Source organism: Lagenorhynchus albirostris, chromosome 1 (assembly GCF_949774975.1).
Source record: "Lagenorhynchus albirostris chromosome 1, mLagAlb1.1, whole genome shotgun sequence".
NCBI lineage: Eukaryota > Metazoa > Chordata > Mammalia > Artiodactyla > Delphinidae > Lagenorhynchus > Lagenorhynchus albirostris.
Window position 1 is genome coordinate 94,281,992 of NC_083095.1, and position 22,902 is coordinate 94,304,893.

The 22,902-nt window shown below is 47.8% G+C and overlaps 1 protein-coding gene across 4 annotated transcripts in view; it reads left to right on the top strand.

Annotated features, from left to right (window-relative positions):
• Window positions 1–21,248, top strand: part of GLDN (gliomedin) — a 65,291-nt gene extending 44,043 nt beyond the window's left edge. The window contains exons 3-11 of one of the 4 annotated variants that reach the window (XM_060169180.1): window positions 116–133; window positions 501–608; window positions 10,744–10,881; window positions 13,162–13,290; window positions 15,982–16,065; window positions 16,163–16,288; window positions 17,815–17,965; window positions 20,343–20,822; window positions 21,216–21,248. In XM_060169180.1, coding sequence (XP_060025163.1) covers window positions 116–133; window positions 501–608; window positions 10,744–10,881; window positions 13,162–13,290; window positions 15,982–16,065; window positions 16,163–16,288; window positions 17,815–17,965; window positions 20,343–20,820 — 1,232 coding nt within the window. In that variant the 3' untranslated portion in view covers window positions 20,821–20,822; window positions 21,216–21,248. Of the gene's footprint in view, window positions 1–115; window positions 134–500; window positions 609–10,743; window positions 10,882–13,161; window positions 13,291–15,981; window positions 16,066–16,162; window positions 16,289–17,814; window positions 17,966–20,342; window positions 20,830–21,215 lie in introns of those variants that run through there. The other 3 variants (XM_060169174.1, XM_060169190.1, XM_060169198.1) reach the window with 3 other exon arrangements.
• Window positions 21,249–22,902: the final 1,654 nt, after the last annotated feature.

Consider the following 22,902-nt stretch of genomic DNA (forward strand, 5'->3'; position numbering starts at 1 on the left):
TAGATGATTAGTATGTTTTAAGAGGGGGAAGGTGCTCTTTGTTTTTTGGGTTGTGGTGTTGGCTTCACTTTCTTCCATCTGTGGTTTATCATCTAAATTTCTTTTTCTGTTGTAGGACCACCTGGCCCAGCAGGTAAGAGCCCATGGATTTTCCAAGTTCATGGGAAGGATATGGGTGGCTGGCCCCCCAGGATCACTCATAAGGGACTGAGGCAGGGAAGGAAGAAGAGTCTGAAGGCAGCCTTGACTATCACTGTGTCCCCCTCCTCTCTGCCCCAATCACCAGCTCTCCTGTTCCCTCCCACTTGAGAACTTGCTGTCACCATTCCCCACCTGTCCCTGCTTCAGGCGGGGGCAGGGAAGGTAGAGAAGGAAAGGAAGAAGCAGGAGAAGATCTGGAAGAGGTGTCAATGCCTGGCCAGTTTCACTGGCTAAAGGAAGTCATGTTAACTTCTATTAAGATTTTTTTAAATGTTCCCATTTCCCGTGTTTTGATGCAGGACCTCCAGGAATTGGTGGGTTACCAGGACACAACGGATCAGATGGACGGCCTGGACCCCAGGGCCCAAAAGGCGAAAAAGGAGCAAATGGAAAAAGAGGAAAAATGGGTATTTTGTCACTCTTCTAATTCATTTCCTTGTTTTTTGTCTCCATTATTGCATTTTGGATGAACCAAAGTTGGCACAGTGGGGGAAAAGTGCTGCATCTCTGAATGCAAGGCTGGTTAATGCTTGCCTGGAAGCTGCTGTGTTCTGGGGCAGCAAGGGCCTTCTCTTTGGTCCAACCCTGATAAGATTTATATCCAGTCTGCCCGAGAGAAGCAGTATACCTGAGAGCTGATGTCCACTCCTCTGCTTGCTCTGATGCAGGCAGACAGATGGAAGGGGCAAGAGTGAGCAGTCCTGGGGAGGGGCACTACACGGGCTGTGAAGGCTGTCTGTGCTGGTACCCCAAGTTCTCTCAAGGGTCGTTCCCGCCCGACCCTCTCACTGCCTGCTCCTGCCCAGCAGATTTTTGTGTTTGACTGAAAATCAGTTGACTGATACTGACCTCTAGGTTTTCCTGGCTGGAGGAATCACTAGAATGATTTGAGTAGAAAGGCAGCATCCAGGCTGACACTCAGGTTGTGTGGTCCCAGCTGTCAGGGTCTCCTGTCCAGGGGTCACAGGACTATTAAGAAGATGTGGCTGGCATCTCTGAGAGACCTCCTGTGCCCTGCTGTGAGTGGTGGCATTGCCACCACCCAAGCAAAGACCTGGAAACACCAAGGTGTCAGATGTGTCAGGGAGCAGTGACCAGCAGGGGCTCAGGTAAGGCCTGGCAGGGTCTGGGGGCTGGGGCAGGGTGAGTTCTGAGGGGCTCTGAGCACCAGTCCTGGGAAGTCCATGGGGAAGGCCGGGGCAGAGTCACCTGAAGAGAGCTGGCACGTGGCACAGTGGAGGCTTGAGGACAGGGGTTAGAGACTCCTCAGGACGCTTCAAGGAAGGCGTGGTTCTTAGCCACAGCTGAGGGTGGAGGCTCCACTAACCCTCTTATCTATTTTCAATCTCTTGGTTACACTGCCCTAACTCACCTGGACAGGCCCCAGGCTAGAAGAACCACTAGAACAACTCTTCCAGACAACACAGGAACCCCTTCCAGCGTTTCTGCTCTTAAACAATTTGAGTGAGAGCCAGTGGAAAGGGAGAAAATTGTTGAGGGGCTCTGCCACTTGCCAAAAGCCTGCATACCTGTGCTCCCAGGGGCAGCCTCTGTGAAAATGGGCCCACGCAGCCCATGTCAACTCTATCCCCAGAAGTCCAGCAGTTACAGCCAGAACTGCAGAGCAGAATGGACCCTTACATGTCAGATAATAACTATAATTATAAATGAATATCAGCATCAGTTAATGATGACTGTCAGTGTTCAGGCACTTGGTTTATCCCAGAAAGACCCCAGAAATGTGATCCAGTCCTGAGGATTCAGTAATGAGTATTATGAGAGCCAACAGTGAGAGGGAGGGACCACCATGCAGCACTGGATGTGGGTCAGGTGAGAAAGGGGTAGCTCCAAAAAGGTCTGAGACAGATCTCTAGCTTTGAAGAGATATGCTTATCATGCAGCCCACAACCCAGTGAGGGCAGAAAAGAAAAAGTCTATTTATTTCTGTAAGACATATTTATGTGGCAGGTATTATTCTAGATGCTGGAGATCCAGAAATGAAAAAGCTGACAACATCTCTGCCCTCATAAGGCTGACATCCTAGTCTGGGCAGATGGACAATCAACAAGATAAATAAGTAGAATATATTGTCTGTTACGCGGTGCTAAGTGCTAAACAGAAAAATAGAGCAAGGGGAAGGGATAGGAAGTGTGTAGGGTGGGGCGTGACTGTAGGCTGGGAGGCCAGGTGAGCCCCCTGAGAAGGGACCTTTGAGCAGACACCTGGAGGAGAGGAGAGCGCAGGTGGCGGACTGTCTGGGGGAGAGGGTTCCAGTGGAGCCTGTAAGTCCAGTGTACCTGCAGACGCTGAGGAGTGGCAGGGAAGCCAGCGTAGCCGGACAGAAAGGATGAGAGGTGAGCATGGTCAAGTTGAAACCAGAGAGGTAACAAGACCAAATCAGGTTAGCCCTGAGCATTTTAAGAACTGGGGTTTGTACTCAGACACCTGCCCTGCACACCTCCCTGGCAGCCACACAAAGGAGCCTGCAGGAGGGAAAGGAGGAGGTTTTGAAAAGGCTACCTCTATGAATAGGTTGTTGGAAGCATTACTCAGCCCTCGGCCAGCTCAGACTCTAGCCTGGACCATCCGACGCCAGAGCAAGGGCTGTGCTGTCCCCGTCACCCTGCCAAAGCCGCATACCTATGCTTTTCCTCCCCTGATCCCTTCCTGAGCCCAGGATGGATTCCCATCCCACCCAGCAATCAACAGAATTGCAGGGAGTGGGAGGCAGGACGAGAGCTGGCAGGCCCACGGAGGGGAATTGGCTTTATTCCAGGAGCCGTGAGAAGCCACGAAGGGGTTTCAGGTAGGAGAGTGACATGATCACATCTGCCTTTCTGTAATACCCCCGCCGCTGCTGGTGGGGGACACACTGGAGTGAGCGCACAGGCGCTGCTGTTAGGGAAGCAGGGCAGAAGCTACTCAGCGTGAGGGCGGAAGGGATGCAGGTGGGGTGTGCAAAGGCCGATGAGCTGAGTGACATTTGGAGGTGAAATCAACAGGACTTGGGGGAAGGTAGATATGAGAAGGAAGGGGAAGGGGTCACCAAGACTGACTGTGAGATTTTCATCCTGCCTGACTGCTCTTCCCTGAGGTGAGGGGCCCCAGACCGACTCAGGTCCAGGGAGACAGTCATGGCTCAGCATGGGATGTGCTGAGTTTGAAATGCCTTGAAACATCCAGGAGGAGGGGGGCCTTGAAGATGCAGTCTGCAGTTGGAGAAGTCCCTGGGGCTAGAGGTATACATTAGGGTGTCACCCAAGGCAATGGACTTGTGGGCCAGGGTGCAGTCCCTTAGGGAGGGAGCTACCAGCAGAGGAGAGCCTGGGTCAAGCCCTGAGAAGTAACAGCGTCTAGTGACCAAGTAGAAGGGGAGGAGCCAGCAAAGGAGGCCAAGGACAGACTGAGCAGCAGGAAGAACAGCAGGAGAGGATGGGAACATTTGTCAGCAAATACTTACTGAGAGGGTTCCAAGTACTAGTGGGGAAACAAAATAGACGTAGCCCCTATTGTGGAACTTTCCATCTTTGGTGGGGAGGCAGACATAAATAGTCAACACACATACATCTGTAATCACAATGTGAGGTGCACATTTGAAGGAAAGAACAGGGTGTTATAAGCTACAGTGCAGAGAGGGCGGGTCGGGAGGTAACGTCTGAGGTCAGACCTGAGGGATGAGGGTGAGGCAGAGGGTGGCCCAGGTGGAGGGCACACACCTGCCAAGGCCCTGCTGGGGCAGCTGGGGGAGGGGGCGTGCAGCAAGGTGAGATGGGAGGCGGGGGCCAGGCCCTTCCAGAGCCTTCAGGTTAGTGGTCTGGGGTCTCTCTGTCAGCCACAGGGACTCATGCAGGATGTGACCTGCTGGGCCAGGATCATGGCTGTGGAGAACGAAGGGCCGTCATTTCAGCTGAGAGTTCCACTAAATCGTTAGTGGTTTGCCAGGCACGGGGTGGGAGAGGGGAGGAGTGGGCATGCGTTCCAGAAAGAGGGAACAACAAGTGCTATTACCAAAATCAGGAAAAAGAGACTGTGTTCCACAGAGATAGGACTGGGCTAGGCTGGACCATACCCTCTAGCAGTGATCCTCTGGACAATAGTAAATAGCTGACATTTACTGTCAGGCACACTACCTAGTCCTCTCTACACTCACCTCATTTAGTCTTCACAACACCCCCAAGGAGTTGGGTATTTTTACCAGCCGTATTTTTCCCAGATGAAGAAACCTAATCTTTCTGTTTTCCAAACAGGCCAGGCCCACCCTTGTCCCAGGGCCTTTGCACTGCTGTGGCCCGGCCCTTCCTGAGGCCCGTCCTTCCCACAGAGCAGATCTCAGCTTATAAGTCACCTCCTCTTCAAGATCGTCCCTGACCTCTGTGTCTGGCCCCTGCCTCACCAACTCAGTCACATTCCCTGCTCTTTTCCAATAACATATCCCTCCCTGAAATTCTCTCCCAGTGTTGCCTGTTGATATGCTGATGGTCTGACTCCCTAGGGAGAACGTGAGGTCCGTGAGAACCAGGCCATGTCACTCTCGCTTAGACTCAACCTCCAGAGCCTGGAACAGCCAGCGAAAGAGGGCAATCAAGTCATGGTTGAACTAATGGACGTAACTTGTCCAATGTCCAAAAGCTAATAAGTGGAGGAGGTGGGATTTGAACCCAGGCCTCTCTGACTCCTGGACCCCTGCTCTTAAACACGACTGCACTAAACGTCTAGGCTCGAAGGGGTCGGGCCCAAGCTGTGAGGGCGGCGTTAGCCCGAGCCAAGGGAAGGAAGGCTGGGCCTTGGGAGCTAGTGCTGTTAATTGTCGAAGGATGATGCTGAGTCTGACCCTGAGTCTTCCCGGGAGGCTGGGAGAGCGCCAGCCCTTCAGAGAGACCCGCAGGACGTGTGCAGGAACGCACAGTTCAATGAGTACTAACCTGTCAGGCAGAAAGAATGGTCTCTGCTCTCCTGGCAGAGGGGAGCCAGGAAAGGAGTTCCGGGAGCACCTGCCTCGAACCCCGACTGGCTCTGAGGCCTTGGGCAGGTCAGTCCCTCATCGGGCCTTGGTCTCCTCTGTACGCTAAGGAGGTTGTCTTCCAACAACTCTAGCATGGCTTCCGGTTTTTAAACAGCCTGCTCTAGTGTTTGCCTATGAAGGAGAGACTATTACTTGACATAGCTCTCAGCCAACCCCAGCTGAGGCTCAGTAAATAATTAATGAGTGAAAAATGAAGGAATGTATGAATGAGAAGAATAGAACATAATTTCTGTCCATAAGAGCTTACAGTCCTGTTGAAAGAGAAGATATAGTGTATATACAGGATGAATTCAATAACTGGTTATTCTGATATGAAGACGCTTTGTACTACACACCAGAGAATACTGCCGGAAGAAAAATCTGAACTTTGCTGTGCAGATAATGAACAAATAGGATCCAGTGTAAAGGATGGATTGTACAGTAGAAACAAGTGTAAAGGACAAGAGAGATAAGTGTGATCAACATCTTGGACACAAACAGAGGGGAGATGGGGAGGGCACTGCAGGGGGGAGAACAGAAAGGCCACGCTCGGAGGAACTTCTAAGGAGGCTGCCCCTGCGTATAAGAGGGGACCCAGGTGAGCCTGGGGTGGGGTCAGGGTCTTTAGCTCCATGTCTGCTGGAGGCCGCCGGGAGCCACTGCGGGCTCTTGAGAAGAAGACTAACCTGACGAAACCAGAGTTTAGAGCTTTAGACCAACAGTTGTTTCCAGGATATTGAAATATGAAGATAACCCTCAATGTCTGACCTTAGGGATGCTAAGAACAAGGGTGCAGTAGGCCAGAGCCAGAGCTTGAAGTCTTGGTTTGGGTCCCGGATCTTCCGCTTACTAGCTGTGTGCACTTGGGCAAGTTACTTAATCACTCTGTTTCCTTATCTGTAAAATGAGAACAGTCATAGTATCAGCCTCATAGTGTTGTAAGGAAGATTAAATTAATTAATATATATATAAAATGCTTAGAATAGGGCCTGACACATAGCAAGTGCTATGTTAGTGTTAGATATTACTGTTGTTGTTGTTTCCAAGGGTGAGGAAGGAAATCTGAGTGGAAATGCCTGTATTTATTTGAAAACACTGACTTAGATTTAGAGAGAAGAATTGGACTTACATGTTGTCAATTTTGCAACTAGCGTCTTTTTCGAAGTTTGATGTGCTATGCCTCAAAACCAAGCATTTTCTTTCCCTCCATCTGCCTCTCACTTTCTCACTCAAGAGTTAATGCCTCAGTGTCTTCTCTAAGAATCGAATCTCCACCAAAACAGAAATAAACGCCCTCCTCCTTATTCATCCCAGTCTTGGGTCTGGGTTTTTCCTAACACCCTTGGCTCCCTTTCCTCTGCCTCAGTCGATCACAGATGGTCCTGCCAAAAATAAGATGTCCTCCCTCACCCCTTGCAGTGAAGATGATGGCGTTGACCCCAGCTGGTCACACAACCCCAAACTCTAAAGCTGGGAAAACAGCTTGTTTTGAGTGGGCGCCACCGGGGAAGGAAAAGAGCAGAAAGCCACACCCAGCACCCGAGCGAAGCAAGAGGAATCTGGCCTTTCTTTCCTGGCAGAATGTGCTGACTCAAAGCCTGCCAGGAATCACGGGACAACAATGCCGAGGTCCAGGCCACACAATGTTTAACAGTGTCCCTGTGCACAGCTGAGTCAGGGGAAGGTAGAAAGTGCCACATTCAAGTCCTCGGATGAGGTGGCGATATACTTCTGACATACCATGGCCAGTGCGTGGCCAAGACAAGGGAAAACTTTGTGGAGGCAGCAAAGACGGTACGTAGTCAAAACATCCCCTACCCTTTCTTAATGAAAGCTGAAAAATTATCATGCAGACATAGCTGAGAGTCAGAATACACCCATAAGCAAAGGTCCTTAATATCCTGAGCTTTAAACACCTGCCCCTGTGCAGGCTGCATTATAGCAGCTGCATTACAGTATGAATGTTTTTCTATTTCACGCCTTGCCTTTTTGAGAAAGGGGGAAAAATGCATAAGAGGAAGGAATAAAAGAAAAGAAGGGGAAATCAAACGATTATGCAGAGGCTCTTTGTGACTAGAATAAATGCCTGAAAAAGAAACCCCTTAAGTAACTAGAAGATACCATTTCCCTGAGCATTGCTGAATGTAGGTCATGTGACACCTTTAGGAGGTATCAGTTATACTCGGTGCATTGTGCTGGCTGGACACTATGGCAACGTTCTCTTTTGTGTCCTTCAGATAATGTGCTAAATTGCCTATTTAAAATACTGACTAAAGAACGTGTGCTCATGCAGAGGTCCCTGATTAAGAGAGGTCCCTGCTCTTCTTCACATCCTCTTCCACTGTGTCCCCAGCAACTCCATCAGTGCAAGATGACACCCAAGATCACCCCTGGCAGAGGCAGGGAACCAGGGGCTTCTGACCCCCATCTACAGCTGAATTGCATGGTTTCCACTGAGTTGTTTTTTTTAGTAGTTGGCTGAAATCTAGTGAATATTTCTTTGTTCACCACATTTTTTAACAGTGATCAACACTTTAAGTTTCTTTCATATACTGCTGACTTCCTTGGGATGGTCTGTGTAGGGTGCCTTGAGTCTGGAAGTCCTTATCATTCCCTCGGCATAAGGGAAAGCTGCTAAGAGCTCCAGATGTATGTTTTAGGGAATAATGGCCTCCGATGGCAGTGCAGAGTATTCCAGCGCGATCTGTGGTGTGATGTGATATAATAACCTCCCCATTGCTGCAAGGGCTTGAAAGGAGCCAGTCGGGTGGTGGAGAGGGGCTTTCAGGGTTGGATGGGAGGTTAATCTAAGTGACCCCTAAGGTGCCTTCCGATCTGGAATTCTATGATTCTCTTCAGACAGCTGTATAGGAATCCTATGGGGCTGGTAGGAAGTTGGGGGTAGGGTTCAGAATTGGTCTTAAATCTGGGGGGAAGACAATTGCAATGGCACAGAATGACAATTGGAGAATGGGGATTGGCCGAGTTGATGGGGCACAGGAGAGGGGTGAATGGGCAGTCACTCAGCCAGAACCTATAAGAAGGGGCTTGGGACTGGCCAGGTAATTAGAAAAAACAATGAATGCTAAGCCCTCTTGGTTAAAGAGGTTGAGAGAAACTGAAGTTTTGCACTAAAACTTGCCTCTGGCTCTTCCCTATTGCCTGAAATCTCTTTGCCCCTTTGAAAAATATCTCTATTGAGCAGTATCTCCAGGAGGCTCTTGTCAAAATGAGCAAATGATCCCTGCAATAGGGTATCATATTAACTGATCCATATCTGGCAATACCTTTGCACAATAGTAAGTAATCACTTTCCCTCTCAGTGTGCCTAGGTGCTCATGAGTTCTAGCAACCTTTTTGTAGATTTTCTACATAAATAATCATGTCATCTGCATATAAAGACAATTTTAATTCATCCTTTCTAATCTGTTTGCCTTTATTTCTTTGTCTTTGCTTTATTGCACTGGCTAGAACCTCCAGTACAGTGTGAAATAAAAGTGATGAGAATAGATGCCATTGTCTTTTTCCTGATCTTAGGGGGAAATCATTTAGTCTTTCATCATTAGGGATGATGTTAGCTGTAGGTTTTTTCATAGATGCTCTTTTTCAGATTGAGGAAGTTTCCTTCTATTCCTCTTTTTTTTTCATAAATTTTTATTTATTCATTTGTTTTTGGCTGCTTGGCTGCTTTGGGTCTTCATTGCTGCGCGCGGGCTTTCTCTAGTTGTGGCGAGTGGGGGCTACTGTTCGTTGTGGTGTGCAGGCTTCTCATTGCAGCGGCTTCTCTTGTTGCGGAGCACAGGCTCTAGGCACACGGGATTCAGTAGTTGCAGCACACGGGCTCAGTTGTTGTGGCACGTGGGCTCGGTAGTTGTGGCTCGCAGGCTCTAGAGAGCAGGCTCAGTAGTTGTGGCGCACAGGCTTAGTTACTCCGCGGCATGTGGGATCTTCCTGGACCAGGGCTCGAACCTGTGTCCCCTGCATTGGCAGGTGGATTCTTAACCACTGCACCACCAGGGAAGTCCCCTTCTATTCCTCATTTGATGAGAATTTTTATTAAGAATGGGTGTTGTATTTTATCAAATGTCTTTTCTGCCTCCACGAAGATGGTCATATAATTTTTTTCTTGCTTAAATTATTAATATGCTACATTACATTGACTAAATGATTAAACTACTTTCAGTAGTTTAAACTACAGTTTAGAGACATCTGGCTGGGTAGTTAAACTACTTTCTGCTCAGTTTAATCCTTTTGAAGCTTGTTTTTAAGCTTTGTTATGATAGATCCACGGCAGCCTTGACTCTTGTGCTAATTTAGCCTCACTACTAAGAGAAGACTTTCCACGGACTCGACCTAACAGCGCACCATTCTCTGAGATCTCTCTGCTTTGACTGGTGGGAATGAGAACCTTTCCCTGTGCAAGCTCTGAGAGTTGTGTAGTGAGTGGCTTTCTTTTCATTCTTTTCCCTACCTTGTAGATTTTCACCCTGCACAGACTATTACTCTGACAAAGACTTGAGGAAACACCTCTGAAGTTCTCCAGAGCTCTTTCTACGTGATTACCCCCTCTCTCATATTCTGTCTCATGAATCCTAGCCACCTTTATCTCCCCAAACTCTACTTTTTGTCTCCTCACCTCAGTGAAATTGGTGGGCCTTGTTTAGGTTCCCCGTCCCTGAGCTGCTGTGTGGAAACTACTATGAGCCAAGGCAATCATATTATGCATGTTGTTTGCTTCCTTTCTCCCAGGCATCAGAATACTAACTATGCTGCTGTCCTACAATGCTGAGAAGAGTCACTGCATAGATCTTGACTATTCCTAGCTGTGGGTGGTAGGACTGTAGTTCCTCTAGTGATGCCTCCCTGTGAGCAGAGACAGAGATTTCCTCCATTATATTTTGTTCACACTATCACCATCCCTTGTAATGCTTGTCCTAAAGCAGCTTTACCTGTTTTGCTACTTTGATTAAAAGCATTTTGCATTGGAATGTCACAGAAAAGGGCATTGGAGTTGGAATCAAGATTTTTGCTTCTCACTTAGCATCAATTGTAACCCCTGAGGCCTTAGTTCCGACTTCTGTAAAATGAGAGTAAGGATAACTGACCAGCCTACCACTCCCATGTTGTGAGGAATATACCAGATAATGCAGAGGACAACATCCACCCTTATGGTGCCAAACAAACCCCTCTGAGTTCTCAGTCCTTCCTGCTGGGGTGAGGAGGGCGTGGGGTGGGGGAGGGCAGACTTCCAATTAGGCTTTACCTTCTTTCTGCTCTTGCTGTGACTGTCCTTCTAGGGGTTCACTCCTCTCCAACCTGTTGGCCCAGCCAAATGTCTCTAAAAAGAATTCAACAGAACCACCTGGAGATACTATTCGTTCATGAATTGAGAACATGCTGCTGTCCTAAAATGGTTATGAAGTGTTATGTATTTGGTTTCTGAAGCTACTTCACCTTAAAAATACAAAGTACGATATTACAAAGTAGTTAGTGTGTCAGAATTCCCTGCACAACAGGCTAATAAATCATTTTTTTCTCAGGGCCACCTGGAGCCACAGGAACTCCAGGGGAAAAGGGAGACCCTGGTGAGCTGGGCTTGACTGGAAACGAGGGCCCAGCAGGGCAGAAGGGTGACAAGGGAGACAAAGGGGACGTGTCTAATGATGTACTTCCTTCAGGTAAGGGGCTGGCGCTCAGGCCCTCTCCCAGGGTGAATGGGCCCAGAACTTGGCCTGGCTTCTAGCACCAAGGCTGCTCCGGGTCTTCTCTCCTTAGCTGCCTATGTGCCCATCTGTTTCTCAGCATGTTTTAGAGTTCTGTGCTTTCAACAAGGAGAGAACCATGCATGTAAGCCCAATGTTTGTTGGTGAGACCAAATCTGATATCTAAGCATGAGCAGTTGAGATAATGCAGGTCTAAGTGTCATGGCTGGATGGATTTCGGATGAAGGAAGCTTTCTTTTTCCAAATAGCTATTAAATCCAGCACAATCCAGAACAAGACAAGTAAGCGAGCAATTTCAAATACCTCAGAGGACAACAGACAGAAAGCACAGCTTCAGAGTTGAGCTAGAGCCATCCTCAGGCCCTTATCCTAAGACTTTTGACATAGAATTGGGGGAGACATCGTTGCTGATCTTCTTTTTCTGGTTTCCAGCCCAGGTTAAAAACAGATAATTGCTGTCTATGGGGGAGGAGGTGGAGGCACAACAAGCCTCAGAAAGACAATTACATGGTGGAAAGAGTAGGCGACAGCTGATGGTCATGGCACAGAAAGAGGCAGAAGAATTTTAAAAGCACACTACTTTGGAGACCATTTATACCATAAAAACATAACTATCCTATTAATGTGGTCAATAAGCATTTTTTAATATCAGAGAACACCATTTATGAATTAGGGATTTTGCTAGTAGCTGGAAATAGGAATATGAAAATGAGTTAAGACATAATATCTGTCCTCAAGAAGCTAGGATGATAGATGTTCAGAACAATGACCCTGAATCAGTTGCCCATCCAGCCATTCAAAATTTATTGAGCATCTGCTATTTGCCAGGTACTGTGCTAAGACCAAAGCACCAAGGAAAGATCAAATTAGGTTTAGCATGCTTTGTTTAACAAACAGGGAAGTTGCCATGCAAAATACGTAAAATGTAATAAGTGTTTTGACAGGATCATATATATGTGAATATACTTTGAAAATATAAGGTCATGTTATACTCAGTTATACGGGAAATCTACACATCCAGAATACCACACTCCCCTATACTACCAGACAAGTGAGGGTGACCACAAACCATTCAGGAAAGCCACATCTCTGAGTGTACCCCAGTTCTAGAGAACAGGCCAGAGCTGAGTGTGTCCTCTTGGCCAGAGAGCAGAGAAGGAATAGGAGGGTTGGATTGTGTTTGCCCTGCCTGCAGATCTCTGCCCCTTCCACAGTGGGCTTAGACCCACTGTTAGCCTCTGTGACCCCTGCTTGCCCACTCCAAAGCAACTGAAAGTGCTTATTTGGTGGGGCTGGGAAGAGGCAGCTAAAGAGATCTTAGATCACCAGTCAGCCCAGGAAAGGAGGGTAGAACAAAAGGACTGAATATCCCAGCCTAGCGGCATCTTTATGAAAGTTCCATAACCAATGGCCCCTGCAAAGGGCTGTACCCACACTGGCCACCTGAAGCTGGGAGTGTGTAGGGGTTCCACCTGCTGATGTGTAGAGAATCCAACTGTCCAAGCACTCACCCCGATGACTTCAGTGGATTCTCACAAGTCAGGACAGGGAGTATGAGACAATCTGGAAATGAAGAACCAGTCTCGGAGGGTTAAGCTGCCTGCCCAAGGTCACAGAGCAGGACAGGAGCCCCTGATTTCTTCTACCACATAGAGGCATGTTTCTCATACCTGACATCTTAGGAAGAAAACATCTTAGGAAGTTTTTAAAAATACAGATGACCAGCTTCCCCACCATTTTGATCTAATTGATCTGGGAGGGGGCCCAGGCATTAGAATTGTGTTTGAGCCCCTTGGGTGATTCTAATAAGTAGTCAGGGTTGAGCTTTCCCAACATCAGCCAATGAAAAAAGGATGAGCTTAGGAGCAAGACACCCCTAAGGGAGAGTCCCAGCTCTATTCCAGTTGTGACCTGGGGCAAAGCACTGAACTTCCCTGGGACTCGGGTCACTGAGGAACCGCTGATACTAGCTCACAGAGTGGCTGAGAAGGACAAAGGGGAGGAGATTTATAAAATTCCTAGCACAATTCCTGGCACATAGTTGGAACTCAGCCCCTGCTATGGGTGCTCCCTCGACTCTGTGTGAACAAGTGCTGGAGGACATCTGTGTCTGGGAAGGGGGACTCAGCAAGCCTTCCTGGAGATGCTGGGTCCCCTTCTCCCTTGTTTGAAGCCCTTCTCTGCCAATGGCTCTTTAATCAACCCCCATCCCTACTTCTCTCTCTCTTTCTCCAGGTGCCAAAGGTGACCAAGGCCCACCCGGCCCACCTGGGCCCCCGGGCCCTCCGGGTCCCCCAGGGCCCCCCGGAAGCAGAAGATCCAAAGGCCCTCGTCAGCCAAACATGTTCAACGGCCAGTGCCCAGGTCACCCACCCCTGCCCCAGGGAACCACCTCTTCAGTTAATGATCCCAAACTCTCAGGCTTCACCCAGGCTTTGTGACCAGATTTGTTTTAAACAGAGGGAAATTTTGCCCAAAGCGAGTGTCCCCACCTTGCGACATGTTCCTGGGAGGCCTGAGCAGTCTGCCTGGGGTGAGGACTGGTGGCAGGTTTAGAATTGGGCCTCCCACCCCCTGGCCTCATCCCTCTCCCTTCACTTATCACCAGACTCTTTGCTCCTCCCTGCCAGATCCGCCATCCCTGGAGCATGAAGGGCTTGACTGATGCTGGGGAGATGGAGATGATGGGGAGATTCAGGTCGGCTAACTTCCCACAACACCCCAGTACTACCATGACCACCACTAATGTTGATGTTCCAGGCACAGGGCTAAGCGCTCAGTTCATTTAATTCTACAACAGTCCTATGATATAGGAGTCGTATTCTTACCAGTTTACAGATACAAAGCTGAAACCCCAGGGAAATACATAGCCTGTCCACGGTCACTCAGTTAGTAAGTGACAGAGCTAGGATTCAAACCCAGATGTGCCTGCTTGAAAAGCCCCTGCTTAGAGCATCTTCCTTTCAGAGACGGAAGTCCACACTTTGAGAATAAGGCAGTCAAGGCCAAGGGACACCTGGTCTCTGGCAGGCCTGGACGGTTTGTTCTTCGGCCAGTTGTTACAGGGGTGGCCATGGGGTTGAAAGCTAAGGAGAAATCAAGGGCCCTATTAACGGGAAATCCTTCTAGGGTAGAGCTAGAACTTCTCCCCACAGTGGTGACCGGGGACTAATTCACCTAACTTAGGCCGTGAGAAAGCACAACTTGATGCCTTGCTTCCTGGCAGAGAGGAGGGTCCTGACTGGAGTTTCTTTGTCACTTGCTGTGGATTTCATTGCCACTTTCTTAAACATCTTTCATTCTGTCTGGTGCACTGTTCCTTCTGGAAGACATTTGGGGAGCACACACAGTCAGAGTGGGTGAATCTGAGCTTTCAAAGATGTTACCACCCCCAGTAAATGGAGCCTAATTACATCCTGCCCAGCAGTTATCTGCCTGTTAAATCACCACAGAGCTGCTTCCGCCCCGGGTCAGTGCCACCCCCTCCATTAGCATCACCCTTTGTTCAGCCTCCCTTGGACTGTGAGCTCAGTGGGAACCTTCCCCCGAGCGGAGGCGAGGTCTGACCTTGCTCTTTGGGAATTCTGATTTGCCAGAGGCTCTGTCAGCAGCGAGAGGGGTGCTGGAGAGGTGCTCTCCTCCACCTCGCCTGTCCACCAAGAGGCTGGTCTGCAGGGGATGGGCTCCAGGGTTGTGAAAACTGCTTTAAAAGAGAGCCCATTATCTTCCACTCTTCCTCCTGGAAATGAGTCCTCCTTGCACCCAGCATCTGAACTTGACCCTCTCTCCTGCTCCAACTCCCTTGCTTTAACCCCCATCCCACTCCCACAGCCTTAGAAGCTGGTGGGCGCTACATGACTTAATGAGGGCCTTTTCTTCAGACTAAGAATGGGAGGGTCTCTCTGTCCCCCTCTTGTGCAAAGCCCAAGCCCCTAAGAGGAAACTCCAGACGAAACCCAGGACAGCAGCATTGCGTGGTGGTGGGGGGAGTCTAACAGATCCCGAGACTGCTCTCTTTGGGTGACAAAGGGCTTCAGAGAGACACAGGCTCATCCAGCTAAAGGAAGATTAGAGACCACGGAGGGTCCTGCCTCCTTATTTTGCCGATAAAGAAACCTCTCTAGTTTATTCTGGGAGTTTCCCTAGTGACAGTTGAGGTGCTCCTTTCTATCAAGCAACCACAGGGTGATTGGAAATCCTCAGAATTTGTCTAGGGAAGTGGGCCTGGCCTTTCTCAGAAAGCCTGATTTGCCCCAACCTGCCCCCAGGTAGGGAGTCCTTACCCCCAGGCAGTCCACTCCCTCTCATCTTCACAATGACCATATTCCTCCCTGCCTCCTGTCCTGCTTCTGCCACCCCGAGCCACCTCTCTACCAAAGGTCTGAATTAAGCCTGTTTGCTAAGGGGAACAATGACAAGCCAAGGAGGATGAATTTGAGCTCAGTTGTAGCCTCAAACCAACTATGGATCAGGTGCCCCTCAAGGACCTGGGTCCTCCAGGCCTTCAAGCAGAAACAGGTGGGAAATGGGGTGGGAAGGGGCTCAAATCTCTCTGTGCTGGGCTGCCTCTAGGCTCATTCTTCCTCTGTGATTCTACTCCCTGGCAGTTCAGGAAGACAGGGTAAAGTGGGTCATCCCGTCATGAGACTGCTCCCTCATCCCCATCAGCTTCCCTGAAAGTGAAAATCCCTCCAGAAAAATGAAGACTGTGATAGATTCCCACTGGCCCAGAGGGACCAGGAACATGTCAGTAAGCCTGTCTTTCTCCCAGGTTGCTCAGGGCTTGGATGGCTGACTCAGGTGACATTTTCCTGATTGTAGTATCTTAGCAACTATTGTCATGGAACGCTTGTTGGAAACTCCCCGGGGAGGGGAAAAAATTTGGAAGTGTATGACTTGGGGCTTAAAAGCAAGCAAGCAAAAACCTCGGTGAGCCTATTGTAAAGGATGCTTATGGAACTAGAGTCTGGATTGAGGTTATGTAACCAGTTATAAAGCTATATATATCTCACTGTGCCAACTAGTTTGCTCTGATTATCATTGTTGTTGTTTTAGGTGAGACGTGTGCTGTACCAAATGATGATACCTTGGTTGGAAAAGCTGATGAGAAAGTCAGTGAACACCATTCCCTGCAAGCAGGTACAGAAACAAAGCATCCTGTTTTAAAATTCAGAAATCAGATGGCTAAAAGTCATAATTGGTAGGTGGGTAACTTTCCTTTCTCTTCTTTTGGTAGAATCCATGATCATGTCCATTGGAAACCCAACACAAGTTTTGAAAGTTAAAGAGACGTTTGGGACTTGGATAAGAGAGTCTGCTAACAAGAGTGATGAACGGATCTGGGTTACTGAACATTTTTCAGGTGCTTTCACTTGGCGGATGATCCATATCTGTGTTGTAATTGTACCTTTCATCAGTTGCCCCCTTTCAGGCTTATCCTATTTCTGTGTCTGAAGTCCCTGCTAATTGGTGTAACAGACTTGCTCTTTATTTTAGAAAGCCCAAATGAGTAGGCAGAATACTTTTCTCAGTTGAGCACACTGGTGACAAGTCTTGCAGTTCAGGTCACAGGGGCATGACCAGGGCACCCTCAGTGTAGCTTATTCCAATTTTCAGCAAAGTGTCCAGAAGGAAACAAATAGCATTATGACTTATGGGTTTATAAACCCCAAAAACCGTAATGTGGAAGAAATGTCGGAGACAAATTCTTCTGCATGGTCTATCTTTCTTTAAGGAGAGTACTTTTGGCCACTTTTCTAAGATATCCGTGGGCAGAGAGCCCAGGGGAGAGGGTGAAGTGTCATCTTGCAGGTCTGCTGCATCTGAGCATGACCCTGGTCACACTGCCTCAAAGGAATTGCCAGTGGTAGTAGCAGTGGCCCCATGACAGAAGAGGCCTGGCCATACCTACTAGTCAGAGCAATAGCTGAGATACGCTGCTTCATTTCATCAAGGCTCACACGTCAGCTGGCAGTGACTGCCTGGATGACCAGCTGAGAAGGATTCTGTGGCTCAAAAGGAAAGAACAAGGTCATGAGTCAGCATGGCCACTGTGGAGTGCAAGAGGCAGAAGGTGACTGCATGGTGCTCTTCCCGATACAGGCCTATGTCAGCCTGATAGAAAATGTTATAAAATCGTAGGGGAGAGGGTGATGCCATTTTCCTGGGAGGATCAAAGCCAACTCTGTGGTTACTATGTTGAAAAGATGGTTCGGAAAAAGAAACAAAACGGAGTTATTTGTAGTGAGGTGGCAGGAGCTAGAGTCTGTCATACAGAGTGAAGTAAGTCAGAAAGAGAAAAACGAATACCGTATGCTAACGCATATATATGGAATCTAAAAAAAAAATGGTTCTGAAGAACCTAGGGGCAGGACAGGAATAAAGACGCAGACGTAGAGAATGGACTTGAGGACACGGAGAGGGGGAAGGATAAGCTGGGATGAAGTGAGAGTGGCATTGACATATATACACTACCAAATGTAAAATAGCTAGCTAGTGGGAAGCAGCCGCATAGCACAGGGAGATCAGCTCAGTGCTTTGTGACCACCTAGAGGGGTGGGATAGGGAGGGTGGGAGGGAGACACAAGAGGAGGGGGATATGGGGATATACGTATGCATATAGCTGATTCACTTCGTTATACAGCAGAAACCAACACACCACTGTAAAGCAATTATACTCCAGTAAAGACGTTAAAAAAAAAAACTAAAAAAAACCGATGGTTTGGGAATCCATAGAAGAGAATTGGCCTTTGAGTTTGAGAGCCTGAGACTCTTGAAAGTGGACAAGCACCCTTACAGGACATCTCACTCTCACCTTCCATCCTTTTAACTTCCTCCCCGGACTCACTGCCAAGCTGTGATTGCCTTTCGCTGGCTTCCCTCCTGCAGGCCTCAGGGTGAAGGAATTCCAGGACCAGCCCTCACTGCTGAACGGCAGTTACACGCTCATCCACCTCCCGCACTATTTCCATGGCTGTGGGCACACCGTTCACAACAACTCTCTCTACTACCACAAAGGAGGCTCCAACACCATAGTGAGGTGAGTCCCCTGGGGCCCCTGGCACCCTCCTCTCTGCCCCACAGCCCATCCTTCAACGACTTAGGGGAAGGGACTGTGGTTCCATCATCTTTATGTCCCTAGGGTTGACACACAGCCAGAGATCAGTGAGGGTTTGCTGACCAAATGAACCACAGGACACGATGAGTGAGCCCCATATCTGCATTTATTGCTGGTCTGGACACTAAGAGTAAGGTCAGGGCCAGAGAGAAGGAGGCCTGGAGTGATAACAGCAGGAGCTTTCTCATCCTTTGGGAAAGGAAGCAGCAGAACCCAGAGCTCCCTCTAGCAGGAAGGTATCATACCCTGAAATCAGTTTTGCTCTGAAAAATGTTGGGTATGAAGAATTTCATGTCACGGCTGAGATCACCGAGGACTAGAGACTGCAAGGCAAAGTCAGGGTTCCCGCCTTCAGATCACTCTGTCATCCTGACGGAGCCCTCGCCAGGCCACCTCCCCTGCTCCCTCCGCTTTCCCACGGGGAGGGGAGGTGGCCACACGGGTAGTCGGTGCCCAGGGCAGCAGCCCAAGCTTCCTGGCTTCACACAAGAATTGCTGAAAGTTGTCTGCATGGCTCCGGAAGAAATTGAGTTCTGGGCTTTAGAGGCAGAAGCGGGTCATCTTGGGCAAATCAAGAGAGCAGTGAACTCAAGTTCCAACTCTCCTGCATACTTACTCGTGGCCTCAGGGGAGAGACTCCGCCTCCTATGATCTCCATGTCCTCATTAAAAATGCAAAGGCGGACCAGAGCCTCTGCAGCCCTCCACTCTGAAATGACAATTCCAGTGTTACGAAAGCCATGGTCCTCGTCATTCCAAACAAGAGACAAGGATCTTGAGGGAGGACTGGGTCCCTTCTCTCTCTCCCTCTGTGAGATCCAGCTTCAGCAACCTTGTTGGTGCTGCAGAGCTAGGCTAGGATCGGGGCAGGTCTCCTAGTACATCGTGCAGTTAAACCAGCCACATTAGACACACGTGTCAGCCGTGGCTGCAAGCATCCCCTCCTGTGCCTCTTACCCCCCTCTACTGGGCTTCTGCACTACCTCGTCATCTGGACAGCATCTTGCGCTAACAGAATAAGATAACTGACCCTCCTCCCGTTGAGAGGCCCTCTCTCCCCAGACACACTCCTTTCTGTGACATTTGTTTTCATTCAATCCTGTGGCTCCCGGGGACCGCTGTTACGTGGGGTGGTAGGAGGGGAGCTCTGGGGTAAATGAGCCCAAAGGAGGACTGGCCACCCTAAGAAAGAGTCTTCTAATGACACTAAGTTTGCGTGAGGCACTGGTTAGGAGACCTATGCTGGGGCCCTGCTCCAGTGCCAGGCCACAGACTGGGAGGAGAAGGAGAGGCAGACTGGAATTAGACGCTTTTTTTGCTGGGAGAGGCAAGCCTCATCAAGGAATGCAGTTGTAGGTGCCAGTACTAGTCAGGAACCCAATGGCAGTCCTGAATCCCGGGCATTCAGAGGAAGGAGAACCCCGAGAGCTGAGATGGGCAAGCAGGGCCTTCTCAAGCCCTCACTCTTGTTTCTTTTCAAGCTTACTTCAGGGTTTCTTGATTGGTTTCAAGGTCGCTATGTTCCAGTGCATACCCGCAGCTTCACACCCTTCACAGTTCTTCTGCTGCTCAATGGCGCCCTCTAGTGTTTTTTCTTTTCCTTTATAAAGCCTAAAGTTCCTGAATTTTCATTCCTGCAGTTGAATCATAATCCACTTTTGATATGATCTAGATGTGGAGTCTGCCAAATCAGACAGTCTCTGGGAGCTGAGGGGCATGGGCTTTCATGCCGTCACTTCATTGATCCAGTCACTTACCAGACAAGAAAAATGACGTCACAGCCATGACTTTGCTGCTTTGCTTCTCAGTTGGTGACTTCCTTCGTTGAGCCTCCTGTGAAACTTTTGTCTTAAAACTCCAGCATGGAGTAGACGAAGAACCCCCAAACTTGGAGTCAAAAGCCTGAGTTTAAACTCTGGCTCTGATACTTACCTGTGTTCCTGGGCCAGTCACTTCTCCTTTTCTCATTAGTAAAATGAAACGACTGGACTAGATTATCTTTTAAGGCCCCTTGCAACTTTGAGAGGGCATTTCAGGAGGTCAGCAAACACCTGAGGATTCAGGAGGTTAAGGAATTTTATCGGGGTCACATGGCTAGTAGGTGGACACTGAGATGTAGTCACCATCCTCTACATCCTTGCTGCTCACAGCACTGCAGATGGAACAGTAGAATGAGCACAACCTGGGAACTTACTAGAAATGCAGTATCTCAGGCCCCACCCCAGTTTAATGGAGGACCCTAAAAAACCACTCTTGTCCACAAAAATGGTGGCTCATATCTACTTTTTTATACATTTCAGATTTGAATTTGGCAAAGAGACATCCCAAACTCTGAAGCTTGAAAATGCCTTGTATTTTGATCGAAAATACCTCTTTGCAAATTCCAAGACGTACTTCAATTTAGCTGTAGATGAAAAGGGCCTTTGGATTATCTATGCTTCCAGTGTGGATGGCTCGAGCATCCTTGTCGCACAGCTGGACGAGAGGACCTTCTCTGTGGTGCAGCACATCAACACCACGTACCCCAAATCCAAGGCTGGCAACGCCTTCATTGCCCGAGGGATCCTCTATGTCACGGACACCAAAGATATGAGGATAACATTTGCCTTTGATTTGTTAGGAGGGAAACAGATCAATGCAAACTTCGATTTAAGAACTTCCCCATCTGTTCTTGCCATGTTATCATACAATATGAGAGACCAGAATTTATATTCTTGGGAAGATGGCCATTTAATGCTTTATCCTGTACAGTTTTTGTCAGCTACATTAAACCAGTGATGGTATGCATTCTATTCCCCTCAGTAAATTTCAGCTGTTCTCTGGTACCATGCATATCCCAATAGAAAACTTGTCTTTAAGGGTGGTCAGGTACTTAGCTGTCATAATCACATGACATGGGTATTTATATGGTTGGTGACCCACTTTTAATTCAGATTCTGTAGGAGAAAATAACAGATTGGAACTCAAAAATGGCTGATATTTGGTGATTCCTTTACAAACTAGCTGGGCAAGTTACCTCTCCCTCTTTAGGTTTTGTTTTCCCCACTGGTAATTTGAAAGGGCTGGCTAAGATGATAGGTAAGATTTCCTCAAGTTGTAGGGAATTCTGTGATTCTTAGTTGTTGCCGCTCTCACAACTTTTACATATTTGGTTTTGTTTTTTTGGTTTTTAGCTACATGCTGAGCAATTTTACCTCTGAGTTGATCAGCCTGATTGCTTGAGCAACAAATTCCTTAGTGATGACTTGGTGCCTTGGAAGCTGCACTGACCCCTTAAGGCTGCTGAGGTACCTTATTACCCCTAATGTATTACCTTTCTCTGCATCTGCACCTGCTGCCAGAGTACCAGAGTGGCCATTATCCTCAGCTCCTGATTACCACTCCAAGATTAGCAAAAGCCAGGAACAGCTACCTGCTCGTGTTTCCTAATGAAACAGAAACAGGCCCTTCCAGGTTCCTATCAATTTTTGATCATGCTGATATGCAGGTTGGGTCATAAACATTGAATCCTCAGGTCTTGCAGGGTTCTTCTGCCACAGATATGGATCTGCTATCAGAGTAAATTCTGTGCTAGTGGGCATTACTCTGGCGAGAACCTTGGGAAGCACTTTGCAGTTTTCAGAAGAGAGGCACCATTAGTGGTTATTATCTAGAAGAGGGATGAGCAAACTATGACCCTCAGGCCAAAGACAGCCCATCGTCTGTTTTTGTAAACAAAGTTTTATTCCACACGGTCACAGGCATTTGGTTATGTATTATAGTATATGACTACTTTTCCTCGACACTGGCAGAGCTGAATCACTGCGAGAAAGTTGAGTAACAGCCCAAAAAACCTAAAACATTTACTCTCTGGCCCTTTACAGCAGAAGTTTGCCAACCCCTGATCTAGAATATAAAGTGAGCCTGATTCTTGAAAGGGCTTATTCACCTGAGCCTGTTTGTTATATTTTGTTTTGTTCCAGATGAAAAAGTGGTCATTTATATGGCTTGAGTTTTTGGTAAAGAAGAAGGGTGAGAACAGCATAAAATTAAGTGGCCCTCCCAAAAAGTAGTTAATGAACTGTTCTTACCCTAATATAATTTTAAAGAATGTGATCTGGTTCCTTCGGATGCAAGGAGAAAATATAATTTAACCTGCTCCTAAATGCCCTTAGATACGCATATTTTCTGCCAATTCAGTTCTTCGAACATCCTTCAGCCCAGCACTGAGGCCCAGGCAGCGCCACTGAGAGTCGAAAGGAATCTGGAAAGTTTCTGCGGTCCTGCAGCCAGGAAAGAGACCTAGGGAAATACTTATGTAAAGATTTTTCAGCAACTTGCCCTCACTGAGTACATGAATGTATTGGGGGGAGAGCTTCTGAAACTTTTTCACTGGAGCCAAATCGATTCTCAGTGGCCCTGAGTCCTGGTTTTATACCTTATTAATAGAAGCATTTTAAAACTTAGGGAATGTACAGATTTAAATATTTAAATCTCCCCACACCCTGCATAAACGTAGGCAGCTATTAGGGAATTTATTATTGTTGTGTTCTCAAAATAATGGGTATTTGAAACTTTTTTCCTCACTTTTTAATTAGATTGGTTGTGCCATGTCATCACAGCTTTTAAAAAATACTCTCTTCAGATTCATGTTTTATAACAAAGTAAAATAGAGTTTCATGTTCAGGATCAATGTGTTTAATATATACTAGTCTTCTTTTAAACTATTTAAAAATATGCATTGCTGTTTCTGGACATAGGGGACCTGAATATGTATATAATTTCATAGTGATAGTTGTAATAGTAATATATACAATACTAATTGTATATACAGTAGCAGCCAAAAGAGGTTACTTATTGAGTTAGCACATATTTCTTTTA